This window comes from Amblyomma americanum, chromosome 8 (assembly GCF_052857255.1).
Source record: "Amblyomma americanum isolate KBUSLIRL-KWMA chromosome 8, ASM5285725v1, whole genome shotgun sequence".
NCBI lineage: Eukaryota > Metazoa > Arthropoda > Arachnida > Ixodida > Ixodidae > Amblyomma > Amblyomma americanum.
The window spans coordinates 58,982,982-58,999,491 of NC_135504.1; the positions used below are offsets into that span (position 1 = coordinate 58,982,982).

A 16,510-nucleotide genomic window follows, 5' to 3' on the forward strand; every position below is an offset into this window, starting at 1 on the left:
CCAGTCATGCATGGTGCATGCATGCCTATATTTGGAGCTTGCGTTCCTTTAAGAAGTAGAGACACCTAATTTTGATCGTTCTTTTTTACTAAGCACTTATGGTGGGGAAGTCGCTTCGACATTATTACTAAAAGGCGCAAAAAAACGACGGCCGACGGAGAAGAAGGTATATAAGAAGTTGCAACATGTGTAAGACATCAATGAACAAGGATCGCCAAGTGGAATTCACTTGAACAGGGCCAATAACTTTTAGTCAGGTTTTGATCAATGTTGCTGCAGTTTCGATTTCGGCTGCCGAACGATGGCTGGGACAATCACAGACAAGTTAAGGCAACGCTGAGATTACATGAGGCATATAAAAACACCAATGCAAATATTTTGTCGTGCCGGCGCTGGCACGCGCAAGCACTGCAATCTTGTCGGTGACGTCCCATCTCCAGTGTACCGCTGTTAAAACTGACCTTGACGTGAAACGAGGGAAGAAATTGTATTATAACTTATTTAGCCGGCGTAAGTGGATTCCACATGATTATCCATGCATGCTAAATTCGTAAGCACCGCCCTGAAAAAGGAAGACACTCAAAGGAAATTTTGTGTCTTTACTCGTTTAAACGAAGGGCCCTCAATTGAGAGTGCAGTGTTAGCACTTATAATACACTGCACATCTCCAACCAAAATTTCATCATTAACCCTTTAAAAATCGGGTCTCCAGGTTGCGCACAAGCCCACAAGCACTGTTGCGCTTTGCCTACCTGTTCCCAAAGAGCGGCCGCCGAGAGAAAGAGCCCAAGGCATTGTCTACCAAATTCCATGCGCCGACTGCGACGCAAGCTACATCGGCGAAACCAAAAGTTTCAAAGAAAGAATTCGGCAACATAAAAACGACGTCCGCAAATTCGCAAGAGAGCGCAATCCAGTAGCCGAACAATCCGAGGACTCCGAGCATAGAATCAACTTTGAAGGGACCCGCATCCTCGGAACCGGAACAAATTACCACAAGAGGCTCCTTCTGGAATCCTGGCACATCCAAACCACCCCGAACAATATCAACCGCACAAAAGGAAACCTGCCCCCAGTATATGCCCAGGGACTTCGCTCTTCAACTCAACGAAAAAAAGTCGCCATTCAGCAGCTCCCTGCAGTGCGCCAGCGTGACTAACAGCCTAAACCCCCCTCCCCCTCCCCCGCGCCTTTCGCGACACAGCTGTCGTTCTTTTCACCCCCCCCTCCCTCTATACTTAAAAGACGCTAGCTACTGCCCTCAGTCACCCCCGATGAAGGAGCCGAGTCGGCTTCGAAACGTTGGGTTAAAGTTAAAATTTTGGTTGGAGACGGGCGGTCTTCAAACCCAACCAGACAGGCAAATCTGTGTTAGCACTGCCCGTACGCTTTACCCGACATCTACAGCTAAGCCTTTCTTCTAGAGAACCCTGAACTGAGGGATTGGAAACTGTTCAACGCTGTCATCGTCCGAATGGAGTCATTGCTTTCTGCTTTGATCTGTTCGGTGAGATTTAGTCCAACATTTGTTTTTCCAACAGACTCTACAATTCATGAGCCTTCACATCACTTCTCTGAAACTGGGAGGCACCATCGCGATTGATGAGGTGAGAGGTGTTTAGTGTGAAGACAGCCTGTTTCTTTAACCGAAGAGTCACGGAGGACGGAGAAAGTTTTTCCAGAAAATATTGTTACGACGAAGTGACAGTGGAACACGAAGTGGCCTCTCGCGTGAAAGGACGGAGGAAGAAGAGGAGGTTAATGCAGCTCCCTGTTCGTGTTGGTGCTCCCTGCTAGGAACTCTTTATTCTAACCTCCAACGCTTGCAAATAAATGTAAATAGTATTTCCCCGTAACAATATGTTTGATGAAAAAAAGATTACCACGATTCACACGTACCATTGTCGTAGGAGAAATATTTGTAAAAGTTCATAACTCCTGCCTCAAGCCAAACAGTATGACATTTGTAGCTTCAAGGTTAACTCTTTATGCACATGACAGGAACGGTGCTTAGCAGAATTGACTGACAGTTTGGCAGAGACTGCTACAAGAAATGCGTGGTAGGTCATGGACAGTTTTTGCAGGGTCAATACGCCAATGCCTATTGATCCCACAGCATGAGCACGGCGGTCCGGAAGCGTATGAAAGTGGGAACTGGTTACCTCTTTTCCGCAGCGGATCCTCGGTAGCGGTTTCTACACAGATAAAGTATAAGACGCACACCTGGATCTGGAATTGGTTCTGGCGCACCCCTGCAACCAAGCGACGCCACTCAGGCATCGCTCAGCACCGGACTCGGCTCGCATGCTTTCTCAGTGGCAATTAAGACACGACGAGAAGAATACACTGATGCACTTTGACATTGATATTCGCATTGCAGGCCGTAGTCAAAAAAAATTTTTAGCGATCTTGATTTTTTTTTTTTTGCAGTGAGAACCACTACACCAAACAACAACTGCTCTCACGGTGATGCACGTTTTCTGCTGCAATGTCGCAGCACAATCGAATAAATACAATTGTGATTGCACGGTAGTGGCACATATAATAAGTGAATCGCTTGCATGCGTGTGTTTTTTTACTAATGTTAGAGGCGTGGCTCATTTGGAGCCAATTTTCAATTAACATGCGTGCTATATTGAGCAGACATGAACACACATTCCAAGTACCAAGTTCACTTATGAAAGGTGGTGGGGCTAGTTCGTGATTAAATTTCAGCGAAAGTGATAATTAAAATCTTCTGCCGTTTCTGCACTATACTGCTGCATTAGAGCTGAAGGTGTTGCAGCCTTTGCTTGCGAACAACCAGATGTAATGCGGTTCTCTCGTAGCCATTTGGCGCATTAATGCAACAGATTTCAGAACGTCAGCATTGATTTATGACTGATTAGGTTGAGACATATGAAAATGTACAACTCTGTTTTTGTCAGTGACACTTTTTGTTCTGCTTTGTTTTAGCACTGCAAAATAGTAAACGTTGCGCTGTTTTCCTGAACATAGTTGGAAGAGACACTTGTGTACACAAAAGTTGTGTGTAACTTTTGTTTCGGTAGTTCTTTTCTGGGTTCGTATTTCTTTTATAAACGCGCGCCTGACTGCACAAGCATTCGAAATTCTTCCTCTGACCAACACGGTGGGTTAGTCAAACTGTCGCATGAAGAATTCTCTTTTAAAATGCCTTATTTGTAACTAAAACAGGTACACTGTATAGTTTAGACCACGCCAGTAGCCATTTATTCTGCTCCTCGTGTACAACATTTTAACCCTCCCAGAACAGCTTTCCCCGTGAAACTTGGCCTTAAAGAAATGGCTTACACAGTCTCAGTAGACTTTTTCTACACTCCTTCCATCCTATAGATATTTAAGATTGTCTATTCATAGTCTACTTACTGTCTATCGACATTCCACTAAAATTATATGACCATAAATGAACGCATTGTCCGTGACTACTCTTAGGATTCGTCTATAGAATGCCTATAGGCTCTACTGACAAAAGGTCATGGAGAGACTATGGGCAGTCTAAGGAAATTCTTTATCAGAGTTTTACGTTGATGGATATGCTATTTTAACAAGACAGAAGATCATTCGTATTTCATTGTTATTTTATGCTGAACTGTGATGAGTTCCCGAAAGCCGTGGAACGCGCATCAAGAGCAACCACGATTTCGTGCAGGGAATCAGACTCACCTGTGGCTTTATCCGGAATCTCTACCGTAGTCGTTTCGTTCTTCGAAACAGGTGTAGTTGTTTCCGGAGGCTCTGGCGTGTTCGTTTCATTCTTCAAAACTGAAAGTACCGGGGAAGGTGCCTGTGCAAATGAAAAGTTACTTAATTAGGTTACAAGCCACGTGAATGACTGCGCGATCTGCGAATGCCAACAAAAGACGACACCCAGTCGAGCAACACATCAGAAAAGTCTCTGTCGTCACAACAGAATCTCTGTAATGTTTCGCACCAAAAATCTTTTTGTTAACAACGGGCATTTTTGAACAACAACAGTATTTTGTGCACTTTAAACAGAACTAGAAATTACAGAAAAGTACGTACTACAGAAAAAGCTGTAATACTAAAGGATACTACAAAACAGAAAAATATTTACGATAAAACTACAAAACATTTTGTATTTTTGACACGACTCTGTCATTTTTTCGTCTGGCATTGCTCATATGACTGTCGCTGACTGCTTTATGCGCTCTTCTTCACACTACGTGCTATTGCCGAATATAGTAGCTACTTACCTCGTTCCTTCACCAAATCACAGCAAGGTTCAGCAGCTTCCGCACAACAATGTCATCAAGTAAAACCGGCTAAAGTTTTTCCCTTTTTACTTACTTTGTGTGCTGTTTCTCCACCGTTGTAAAGGGCTCATACATTTCCGCCTGTGTGTCCAGTCGGCGACAATGTTTTATGGGATGTAGATGCGTGGCGAAGAAAATAAATTTTGGCAAAATTGATGTTACAGCATCAAGACGGGACAAACTGTTTGTCTGCTTTTCTATGTCTCGTCTTAGGTCTGTTACAACTTTTCCATCAATATATACCGACCAGCCCGTATCAACCACCCTCTTCTAAATGAAATTTTCTCCGTGGCCAGGTGAATTGGCTCATTGAAAATCCTGGACAGCATGAAACATGCATGTTCCCAGCGCTGGACACACAACAAGCTGTCAATGTTGCAAAACAACACAGCAATATCTTTTCGCGTGCCTGTGCCCACCCAAAATTTTGTTCCTTGCGTGCACAGCACTAGATCAGTATCGCATGTCTGTTTCTTAGTCAAGTTTAGCTGCGCTCCTTTCTTTGTTTGATTTCTGTGGTTTGCTTGTTTTCCCTCTTTTTCCTTCCCCATGCGATAGCCTCTTCGAGGAGACCTTAATTTGGAGGTAGTCTGAAAAAATAACAGGACCTCTCCGGCCTGCGTAAGCCTAACGAGCCTGGCAATTTTTCTTCAACGTGTTGGCTTCATCCTCACAGTTCGTACCGCTGCCCCCGAAGGCGGGATAGCCACATCGTCGCTCGAGCAGGTTGCCATCCCCTAGCGGAGACGAGTTTGAATGTCCCGATACTTCTAGTGCCCTTTGTCAGCAACAGATGGCGCTACAGAAAAAGGAAGCAAGCTTGATGAGCCTGCTATTAACAGTCAACTGGACATGGCGGCCACACAGGAGTAAAGTGGAGTGAAGAGTCCCCTAGCGCACTCTTCTATAAAGGGTAGTTTTCCAGAGGACGGTTTACTCCCTTTATTACTCCTTTCCGTTTAGGGTGTAGATATGGCGGCCTGCAGTGGGGCAGTTCCAGTGCGAATGATTCTGCCTAGAAATACGGGCCGGAAATAAGTCGAAATCAGTCCGTCTTATGTTTGCAAGAGTGATGCCAGCGAGCTGTTGTGTTTCACTACGGAGTCGACGGATTATGAATACCACGACGTTTCGGCGTGCCGGAAGTGGACGAGGGAGAGCGTCGACGATCCCCCGCCTTGGCCTCCATGTTTTTTTTTTCATTTACAGGTGGGAAGGAAACACATCTGGATTTCAGGCTGAACGTAGAGGAGATTCAGATTGCAGGAAGCATTCAGCCTCGGAAACTAAATAAGAAAGCAAGTGTGTCCAACGATTTCACTTCAGGTAATTAATTTGGGTATCATTTTCCACTGTACCTACACGTAGCTGATTTGTTTGTTTCAACCCAGCGGTCAGAGGGCGACGAAACAAAAATTGGCGGTGGTTTAGCTCTGGTTAAACCTGGAGTAACGCGATAGCTACAGGTGGCCGAATGGAACTCGCTCAGTTGAATTGCAAAGTGCCGCCGGAAGCTGTTCCGCACCACGTGACCAACCACGTGACAGCGTGGCGGTGCAGCCACAGGGTGGTGGCGCAGCCACGGGTTGACGGTGCAGCCACCGGGTGGCGGTGGAGCCACAGGGTGGCGGCGCCGCCACCCTGAAGGCTCGAAATGCTACCGTAATGTAGTTATTGCTACAAAATTACCTTAAGAGAAACCTGGACGGGGCGCGAAGATTATGCTGTCATAATAATGCATCCCTTTAGCTACCAGTCTGGCTGTAAAAGTGACAATTCCGAGCGAACACTTTCAGCATAACAACAAACTACCGCGAGAGTTGTGCACAACACCCCATCTGTCGCAAATGTATTGCTGTGAAGTCGAACTTTTCGTTGCATTTTCAGTCTTTTGTTTTATTGTTTCGTGCCTAAATCAGGTTACGTTTTTCGTTGTTTTTGTCCTTTATGTTTCTTGTAGAATGAAATAGAGGAATAGAAAACATCTATTTTTTTTTCTTTTTTGCCAGAACAGTTTGGAAGGCAAAGGAATAAGAGGATAGCATTACAGCTTCGCCATTATCGCTCAAAGCCCAAATACACCGACTTCATCGACTACCCATGCCGCAGAATTTGGAAACAGGTAGCGTTACTCAACAATTAATGCGCCTCTATCGCTCTCCTCCTGCATATATTTACAGCCTTCAACGCACCCGTCTACTATTCGCGACGCAGTATCGGTTCGGTCCGGTTTGTTTGTGCCTGCTAGCGGAGCGGTCTAGTTATCCGCGCCCGTATTCCTTCGGCGAAAATCTCATCAGCGATGCTTCGAATCATTAATGAGTCTAGGCGCTCTTGGTCAAAGGCGCACCCTGCCGAAGAGCTCTCGACAGCCAACCTTATCGCCAAACAAGCTCCATGCTTTTTTATTTTTATACTTCTTATGTATCCGCGGGGGTGCTGAGCTCCCTGGTGTCGGTATTTCTGGTCGATCGCGAGACGTTGGAGGAGGCTGATCGTTGATCAAGGAAGAATATACTGGAATGATAATTGCCTGCAATGCGTCAAAGCAAGATAATACGTCTTTACCGGCGGCATGGCATCGGCATTAAGCCTCCTGCGCGATGTATTAATGCATTCTACGGAGATAGCCCACAGGACGCTGGTTCCAGCCAGGAATCCACCCACTATTCACCCAAGGTTTCGGGATTTTGACGATGCGGAGTAGTCTGATTGCTTCGTGGGCTTCTACAGACACATTCCATCACGACGATATACTGCTGGGCACCGCAGCGACCGTACTTGAAAATTTCGGTGTTTCCACTCAACATAAGAAGTGAGTATTTGTGAGGGAATTACTTTGTGCCTTCCTATAAAGGGGGCGGCATCAGATTTAGTCCGACCCAGCAATTCTGGAGAAAAGTATTTTTAAACGGGAAAGAGTTTATGAACGCAATTTTTTTTCGTTTATTTTAAGATTTCACTCTAGCAATAAATAAATCCGCTGATTTTCCCTCGGCAGGCTTACAGCATATTGCTATTAACTTTTTTGCTATCATCAAAAGCGTTCCCTATTCGTTTTCTATGGCAGTCTTAACTGCTCGATTAGAGCGATGGAAACACTTTAAAAGAAAGATTTTGCTGCATATCGGAAGGATGGACCGTTACCTTCATTATTTCCATGACAGTGTCTGAGAATATTCCAATATTCAAAAATTTTTACAAGAATGCTGGAGATGTATCCGTGAAAGACAGTCATGCAGTCAAGTTCAGATCACAGGGTTTAAGGCACCCCACCGTAATTTTCTTACGCACCTACACACACTCCTATCCGGAGGTAACCTTAGCTTTCCCGCATTTATAGGAAATACAAGCTCCAGCTGCGTCGAAAACATTTGAACTCATGTCTCCTGTCGTCGTATTAATTTTCTTTCGGGGTTCTTTTTTAGGCGTTCTCTGTTCTAATTCATAACAAGTGGACTTTTTCTTATGTATGCTATCTGCATTCTTCTTTATTTAAGAGCAAGCCAGGTGGACTGATTTTATGCCACTTCGTGTCTAAATATGGCAGATATTCTTTTATGAAATTAATGTTTAATAACTTAGTAGTTGTGTGATAAGCGTTTGCTGCTGTTTCTGACCCTCCACTTGATACCGTATTCGTAACCTGATAGCATTATAAACAAACTCAAGCAAGGTGCGCGTCAGGAAGGGGTGATTTACATTACTTAGCAAATAAAATTACTGCGTCGGACACATCTCAAATTAGGCGCGGACGGGGGGGTGGGGGGCAGAAGGGAATAATAATAATGTGCATTTTTTTGAGGGAAATGGAACGAACTGACAATGAGGAGGTTAGGACGAAGCTCCCAAAAGGTGACGAGGCTAGTAATTGATGACGGCTTTTACCCCCGGCTGTTACACGGCCGTTTTCAACGGTCGTTTACTAAACCAACCAGGCAGGTGGTTTAACGCTGCAGATCACCGCCGTTGAGTCCGTAACGGCTAAGAAGTGCACCTAAGGTCGGTAGTCTCAGTTTAACTATTTAAGCGGGACCATGGCCGCCAACACCCTCTGTGCAAAGGTCGAGTCAGTGCCCTTTTCCACGGCCATACACTGGGACATCGTAAGAAACACTGCTGTTCGGGTTTGAATAGACGAAATTTATAACACAACTTTGTGAAACGAGTTCAAACATGCAAACAGGTGAAACACGAGCAAAATACCTGCGACCAAATTTTGGAACCATTCTTTGCCGCACTGAATTTTCTCGGCTCGTACGGTGTTAAGCTGTAGCACACAAAATTACACTGCAGTGAACCATTTCGCTCATAATGCCACTAAGTACAGTAATGTACAAAGAGAAGTAACAAAAAATTAAAGCATGATTACAGCTATAAGTAGAGTATTTCAATAATGGACCACTGGTCGTGCTGTTAGATCACGAAAGTTTTCAGCTGGTTTCCGGTAAAACTTCCGTGTAAAAGCTGTGAAAACACAGCGAAAACTTATTTAGTAACGAGAGCTTGCGAAAGGTAAGAGCTGGACATCCCAATTATGAACTTCCTAGTGTGCTGTCCTAAAGTTCGCTTTGTACTGTCGTTTCCTGCTTCGCTGTTTTGGGGCGATTGTTTTTTTTTGTACGCATTCGGTGATTCACCGCGCTGTGCGGTGAATCACTACTACGCTGTGCTTAGGTTGGACAGAAAAAGAAATCTCATGTACGAAGTTAAGACGTGTAAATTTTGATTTGATTTAATTGAAGTGGGTTGATTCCCTCAGCAGAAAAACTCGCTCAACTCCGGCCAGGAAAACACACCACGTAGAAACAGGCTGAGTGCTTCCAAATCGAATGAACTTACTGCACAAGCAGGACGCAGTATAAATAGACCATGAGCGGAATTCGAGAAAGACTCAAATATTAACTATATGAGAGAAAAAAAATAAGGATAGTTACTAAAAGAAAATGCACCCGAGAGGCGAGTGTAAAAAAGAAACAATAACACCAGAAAATATAATTGGGGAAATCTAATTTATCCGTTTAATGTATCCAATATACGCCACGTGTGTCTTTAATGTGGCTTCTTCTGTCCTTGGGACTGTTTGTCTTGTTTTTCTTGTTTTCCTTAGCTCCAACTAAGTGGTTATTTTTCTTCTCTTATCACATTCATGTTTTTGTCCCGCTTGTGGAATGAAACAGTGTGTCTGTCTCTGCGCGAAGCGTTTTCCAGCCGTGTTTTCTGCGAACTTTGTCACTCAAGGTGTGCTCCCGATCGAGTCTAGGAGAGGCAGAATAAGGGGCGGGCTCCACTAGGTTGGGCCACTTCCAAGAGTATTCAGGGCCTATGCCGTGCCTTTCCGCATGTCAGAAAGGTCTTACCTTTAATGTGGTGGATGGTGCGGGCTGAGTTGTTTGTTCGGCGAGGGCAATTGTCGTCAGGAAACTGTCAGGGCTGTCTGGCGACAGAGTGGTTTCCTGGGCAGTCGCGGACAAGCCTGCCGGCAAGAATTGCAGAGAATGTGTTTTTGTTGCACACAGAAACCAACGAGCAATGAGCGGGGGATATTAGGTCCCCCGGTAAGCACTCGCGGAACTGCAACGGAGGAGGCATTCGAAGACTGATTTTGCGGGCGTAGGAGCCAAGTTGCTTATCCGTCGAAGAGGCCGATCCTTTGCTTCAAATGTTGCCAGAATCAGTTACACAGTTACACACGATCAGTTACATAAGCCAGTTACACATGCAGTAATCCGTGAATGTTTTCCTCCACTTAGAGCATTCGTAATGGCAATGGGGCGGCGGCGCATCAGAAGGCGGGCTGCTAATACTTAAAGCGGAAGATGTACTTTTCTAAACAAGTTTTCCAATCAAACTAACGTGGCAGGGCAATTTAGTTTATTTTTAAAAATCGCTGCTCTCTCGTCATCATCATCAGCATGCATGACTACGCCCACTGCAGGGCCATCAAACGAATTTGTTTGCTTAGAAAAGTATTGCAGAACCGTTGTTATGAAAATTAAAAAAAACTGCTTCGCTACATGCATCTTTGCGCCATTTCACCAGGGCCATGGTGACGCCGGGCATGATGACAGTTCAGGTGAATAGGACGAAAGCTGGCTTTTGCCGAGGCCGTTGGGTAGATGTTTTTCAAAATGTCACGCCGCCTTCAGGTCCTCTTAAACACTAATTTGGCGGCTTCTATGGCCACGTTGTAAGCTTTACTCCCGTACTATCGTGGCTCTGTTTCCTGGACTTGACAACGCATGCTCTCCGTAGAAATGTCTCACTTGTTTTACGTCTTGGATGAATTTGAAGAAAATACAACACTAAAAGATTTTCGGAGTTTTTATACCATTATAATTCTTCTCCTTCCAGGCCAAGGAACGCATGCGGTAGAAGGAAGGAAAAAAACGTTTATTGAACTCTAGAGAGTAGGTGAGGAATTTGGCGGAGTCAGATGTGTCTTCCGTCTTCTTAGGAATGGTCGTCTGCCCCTAGTCCAGGGCTCCGCTGGATGCCGCTGCCAGCTGTGCTCGCCGGATCAGCCCAAGTTGGACGTCCTGACGGTCGCTGGAGAGCATTCCTTCCCATTGCTCCGCACTCGGGTTTGGTATTTTTTGTGCCACCTCTATTTTCTGGCAGGCCCACGTTATGGGATAGAGCGTGGGTGTTTCATGGCACCATGGGCATTTGTCTGTGTATTGTGTGGGTTGTATTTTGTTGAGTGTATTTAGATTCGGGTATGAGCCCGTCTGTAGCAGCCTCCAGGCGACGGCGTCTTCCCTGGAGAGAGATTTATGCGGTGGGGAGTCCCGTTTCCTGCAGCCCTTGTAGTGGTTTAAGATTGCCGAGTAATATTTAGGGACAGGTTCGGCTTACTCGAGGTCGCTTGTGGGGGGAGCTCGGTAAAAAGTGTACCTTCGAGCTACCCTGTCGACCGCTTGGTTGCCTTCCACTCCCGCGTGTCCCGGCGTTCATACTATCGTATGTTTTATTGGTTCTTCTTCTGTGCTTTGTTTGGGTCGGTCGCCAGAGCGGAGTGTGCGGAGCGCTCTGTGACCTATTCTGCCTAACATGAAGTTTCGGCATGCCGTTTGAGAGTCGGTTAGTATTGTTAAGGATCGCTTAGTCCGGTAGCCCTCCGCTGCCGCTAGAGCGACGGCCATTTCTTCAGCCTCGACTTCCGTGCAGTTCCGAAGCGACGCGCTGATGATTTCCCGCATGTCCGAGTTTATCACAGCCGCTACCGCGTTGGGGTTGTTTTGTCCCGTCCTTCTGGAGTATGTGGCTGCGTTCACATACACCGTTGTTGTCTGGCGGGCTAGTGATTTTTGGATGTACTCGGCTCTCGCCTTTCTGCGTTCTTCGTGTAGGTTGGGGTCCATGTTCTTGGGGGGGGGGGGGGGGTCACTCTATTTGTGCCCCGTATGCCGTCCGGAATAGTCGCGGTTCGCTGGATTTCTTGTATTTGTTCGTTGCATCCCAACTTCTGCAGAACCTCCCTGCCAGACCGAGTCTGCAGTAGTCTCTGCAACTGGGCGACGTGTTGTGCCTCTCTCAGTTCTTCAAATTTGTTATGAAGTCCTAGTGCTGAAAGCTTCTCTGTGGATGTGCATTGTGGTAGATGGAGTGCTGTTTTGTATGCTTTGCGTATAATCGCATCAATCTGTTGGATTTCGCTTTTGATTGGGTTGTAGTATGGAAGACTGTAGGTGACTCGGCTGATCACCAGGCTCCTGACCAGCTTTAGCGTGTCTTCTTCTCGCATGCCCGAGCGTTTATGGGAGACGCGCGCGATCATGCGGAGAACTTGTAGGGTGGAAGCTTTGAGTAGAGCAAGTGCATGTGTACACCGTTGGTTTGATTGTATCCACATGCCCAAGATTCTTATGAGTGTTTTCTCTGGTATGGGTTTTCCCTCTAGGTACACGTTGAGCCTAAGCTTGTTGCTGTTCGGGAATATGCGGTTTTTTTTCCCTCTCCAGACTCTGAGCAGTTCTGATTTTTCGGTGGAGCATGCTAGCCCTCTCGCTTTTACGTAGTTCTCTACGCAGGTCGCGACCTCCTGTAGTCTTTCTTCCTTTTCTTTTAGTGAGCCCGTATTTGTCCAGATGGTGATGTCGTCGGCATACATGGCATGGTGCATTCCTTCGACTTCTTTAAGTTGTTTTGCAAGGCTGATCATTGCAACGTTAGAAAGCGTAGGTGAAATGACCGAGCCCTGGGGAGTTCCCTTGTTAGGGGTGTGGAACTTCTCCGAACGGAGTTCTCCCAGCCCTATCGTCGCTGTTCTATCTGCGAGGAAAGCTTTGACGTAACCGAAGACCCTCCCGCCGCAGTTCAGGTCGTCCAGGCCTGTGAGGATGGCTTCGTGGCTTACGTTGTCAAAAGCTCCCTTGATATCCAGTACCATTATTACGTTCTCTCCGTCTCTAGGGACGTTCCTTAGAACTCCTTCTTTGATTTGTAGAAGTACGTCTTGGGTCGACAGCTTCGCTCTGAATCCGAACATACTGTGGGGATAGAGTTCGTGATCCTCCATGTAGTGTTGTAGCCTTAATGTTACCACTCTCTCGTACAGCTTGCCGAGGCACGATGTGAAATAGATGGGTCTTAGGTTTTCGATTTGTAGCTTTTTACCCGGTTTTGGAATCATAACCACCTCTGCATGCTTCCAATCCTCGGGAACGGTCTCCGCTGCCCAGTGCTTGTTGAGAAATCGGTTAATTCTGCGACTAGCTCGTCACTGAGGTTGGGGATGAGTGCGTTGTTGACTTTGTCCGCACCCGCTGCCGTATTCCTAGTTGTGCTTCGAATTGCTGCATAGACTTCTTCTCGTGTGATGGGTCTATCTAGGTTTGGATTTTCTTTCCCCCGATAACCTCTTGCATAGGTTCTCGGGTTTGTGTCCCCGAAGCACTTGATGTGCACTTTGTCCAGGAGTTCCTCATCGGTTCCTTCAAACTGGTGGATTAATCGATATATTGCTTTATTGCTTTCTGCTTTGGTTTTGGTCGGACCGATGAGCGCTTTCAGGATATGCCAGGTCCTAGCTGCGCTCAGAGTTCCGTTGAGGGAGTCACTGAATTGCTGCCAGTTTGTTTTCGCCAACTGTACTGCGTACTCCTCTGCTTTCGTTGTAATTTCTGCTATTTTAAGTTTGAGCTTCCTGCTGTGTTTCTGTTTCTTCCACCTCTTGATTAGACCACGTCAGGCTTCCCATAGCCTAAGGAGCCTGGCGTCTACTTCGGGGGTCTGTGTTGTTCTCTTGATCTCTTTTTTGTGCTCATTTTGCCTTTGCTTGAGTATGTTTCCCCATTCTTCAATCGACTGAATCCCTCCTTTGATGAGGTGTTCGTCGCATGCTTCTCTGAAGGCGTTCCAGTCTGCGATATTAGCCGTGCCTAGTGGCCGCTTGAGTCGGTCGGAGGCCACTTGGGTTTTAATTATATAGTGGTCACTCGCCAGATTTTCCATCAGGTTTTCCCATAGCGCCTGTCCCGGACCCTTAATGAAGGTGAGGTCCGGGCAGGTGTCGGTACTGACACTGTAGCCTATTCTGGTCGGAGTCTCTGGGTCTGTGAGTAAATTATAGCCTGCAGTTTCTGCCGCTTCCGCTACTGTCTTTCCTTTAACATTGAAATTCTTGTATCCCCAGCTTTTATCCCGGGCATTAAAATCGCCTAACAAGACTAGCGTGTTGCCCTTTGCCAGTTTGCTGGCGCCTTGAAAAAGCTCTTGGAATTTGGCTTTCCTCAGTTTCGGCGGGCTGTAGGTATTAACGATGAAAATGCTGCTCCTTTTCCTCTGTTTCTGTGGAATAATTGCTATGATCACATGCTCTATGTCCGTTTCAGTTATCCTGTCGTGGCTTATGGCTATGGTCGCTTTGTTGACCAGGATTGCGGAAGATGTGTTTTTGTAGCGATAGCTACATTACGGTAGCATTTCGAGCCTTCAGCGTGGCTACGCCGTGGTGGTGGCGACGCCGCCACGCTGTGGCTGCGCCGCAGCGCTGTCAAGTGGTTTGTCACGTGGTGCAGAGCAGCTGCCGGCGGCGCGGCGCCATGGCTGATCAGGTGGTTCGTCACGTGGTTGGTCACGTGACCAAGTTCGACTAGGCCAGCTGTAGCTATTGCGTCACTCCAGGTTTATCCAGAGCTAAACCACCACCATTTTTTTTTCAAGCAACCGCATGGCGCAATTACACTTTTTAAAAATTCCGTTATATGATGCGATAGTTTTATGGAAGATGTAATTTTTGCGCGCTTTTTTTTCTTACACCTACTATTTTGCTTGTTGTGAGTGTGCCTTCTCATGATATATATTTGCCATGACGCCCCAAGGTTGCTCTTCATTTGATATGGGTTGTACACTCTATTGCACTGGACAATTTGCAATAGCTGTGCTGGCCCGCCTGAAAGTTTTGGTAGTTAGTCTTTCTTGCCTGTTCACCTAACTACATTAAAATACTGCAGTGAGGCCATTTTACCACGAGAGATTTAGGTTATTTGGTGAAGTACATTATGCAGGCGTGCCAATCTCCTTACGACATTGCCAAAAAACGCGGCGAAGTCACTCTGCCAGGGGCCTGACTACTTGCGTTTACAACTTGGCGACGGCCCAAGCTCTGCCCGCCAGCTGTTCTAACTGCATTCTGCGTCACAAAACGAGGAGCCGTATTCTATAAGCTATCCATTTTGCATTGTCCATTCAATTCGGTCCACCTGCATTCTTTGCCTATGCATACCAGCGGCTTTCAAGCTTCTGTGGGAAGCGACCCGACCATTGGGTGGTTGGCGACCAGACCTCACCATTGGCTGCATATTGCAGCCAATGGTAGTCGATGGTGAGGTCCGGTCGCCAAGTACCCGATGTTCGGGTCGCTTCCCACGGACGCTTGAAAGCAGCAAGCATATGTGGGGTGACCGATGACAGAGGACCGATTGGACGTGAAATGGAAAATGGATAGCTTGTAGAATATGGCCCCAGGGAAGCATTTTTTGCACCTACGACCACAGACTTTGTAGCTGGCTTCATTAGACCATTAGTAAGCTTCTGAGAATCCGCGCTTATTCACGTTCTTCACTGATATCGATTCGAAATGCGTTTCTTTCAATAACGCCGCTTAATCCACTCTTCGAGTTCTGTTTGTTATTTTTTCCACTTGTCATATTTCGCGCTGTGAACAATAAATAACTCGTGCGGTGTTCCTCCGACCCACAAGAGTGGCAAAACGACGTTTGCCAAAGTTTTAACAGTCTTTTAAGTCTTTAAGTCTTTCCTGGCGATACTCTTCTTGTGAAACTATGCAGAGCGTGCAATGTACTCCCGACATCCACGGGGCGTCCGCATTGCGGACACCACGTGGCCGTCCCGCATTGATCCTGATTTACTAATTGTTCGCTAGTACACACTCGCGCTTAATTATGGAGCAAACAAACCCGGAAAGCAATGAGTTTCCGCATTCTGTGTCGGCCAATCAATTCGCTTCATTAAGAGCTCGGCGCCGTAGTACCAACACCCAAACTTCCGCCTTTTCACTAAATTTCGCTAAGAAACGTTGCTTGGTGGTGCGTGTGCTGACGTACCAGCAGAAGCGAGGAGCGGCGGTAATGTGATTAAGTGAACTTCAAAACCAGGGCAATTTATGACAGTCCAGAAATAAGTCATCCCGGTGAAGAGCCTATAGGATAAATTTAAATGAACTCTGGTGAAGGAGCCTTAAACGAGTGTGATTTCGGAGCGGCGTCGTTTCTTCACTGAAACATCCAGAATATCGCTGCAGCAGAATACGCTGCTTCAAAAGATCGGCCATTCCCACCTGCTTACGCTACTTGCATGTAGTATTGGTTTTAGTAATTGGCAATAGCGTAGACAGAAGGAGATCGGCTGTTCCACATTATTGGTTTTCTTCGGCGTCTGTTTCAAACAAAGGACTCACTCCAGCGCCTCACAGCATGCAGCCGTGACCGGCCTGTGCGGGAAGAAGGGTTCAGCGAGCCGCTGAGGTCCATTCGTTTGGCGGTGTTCATGAATTCTACAGAGTTCAGCCATTTTAAACAAACGCAGCCCTCATGCCCGACCTTAATGGCCATAGCTCAAACTCTCGTATACCCCTCATCTAGTGATATCATGCGCTACACTCCAAACACAAATACGCCTATCTAGGAGTAAAAAGAGAGTAAACTCCTCTATAGCGCACTGCCTTTTATAAAAGCGAATGCGCTGGACGA

The 16,510-nt window shown here is 46.4% G+C and overlaps 1 protein-coding gene across 1 annotated transcript in view; it reads right to left on the bottom strand.

Annotated features, from left to right (window-relative positions):
- LOC144100368 (uncharacterized) overlaps positions 1–16,510 on the bottom strand; it is a 51,754-nt gene that overhangs the window by 24,401 nt on the left and 10,843 nt on the right. The window contains exons 2-3 of the mRNA XM_077633340.1: positions 9,656–9,771; positions 3,685–3,805 (exon numbers count right to left, since the gene is read on the bottom strand). Of these exons, the coding sequence (XP_077489466.1) occupies positions 3,685–3,805; positions 9,656–9,771 (237 nt within the window). The remainder of the gene's footprint in view (positions 1–3,684; positions 3,806–9,655; positions 9,772–16,510) is intronic.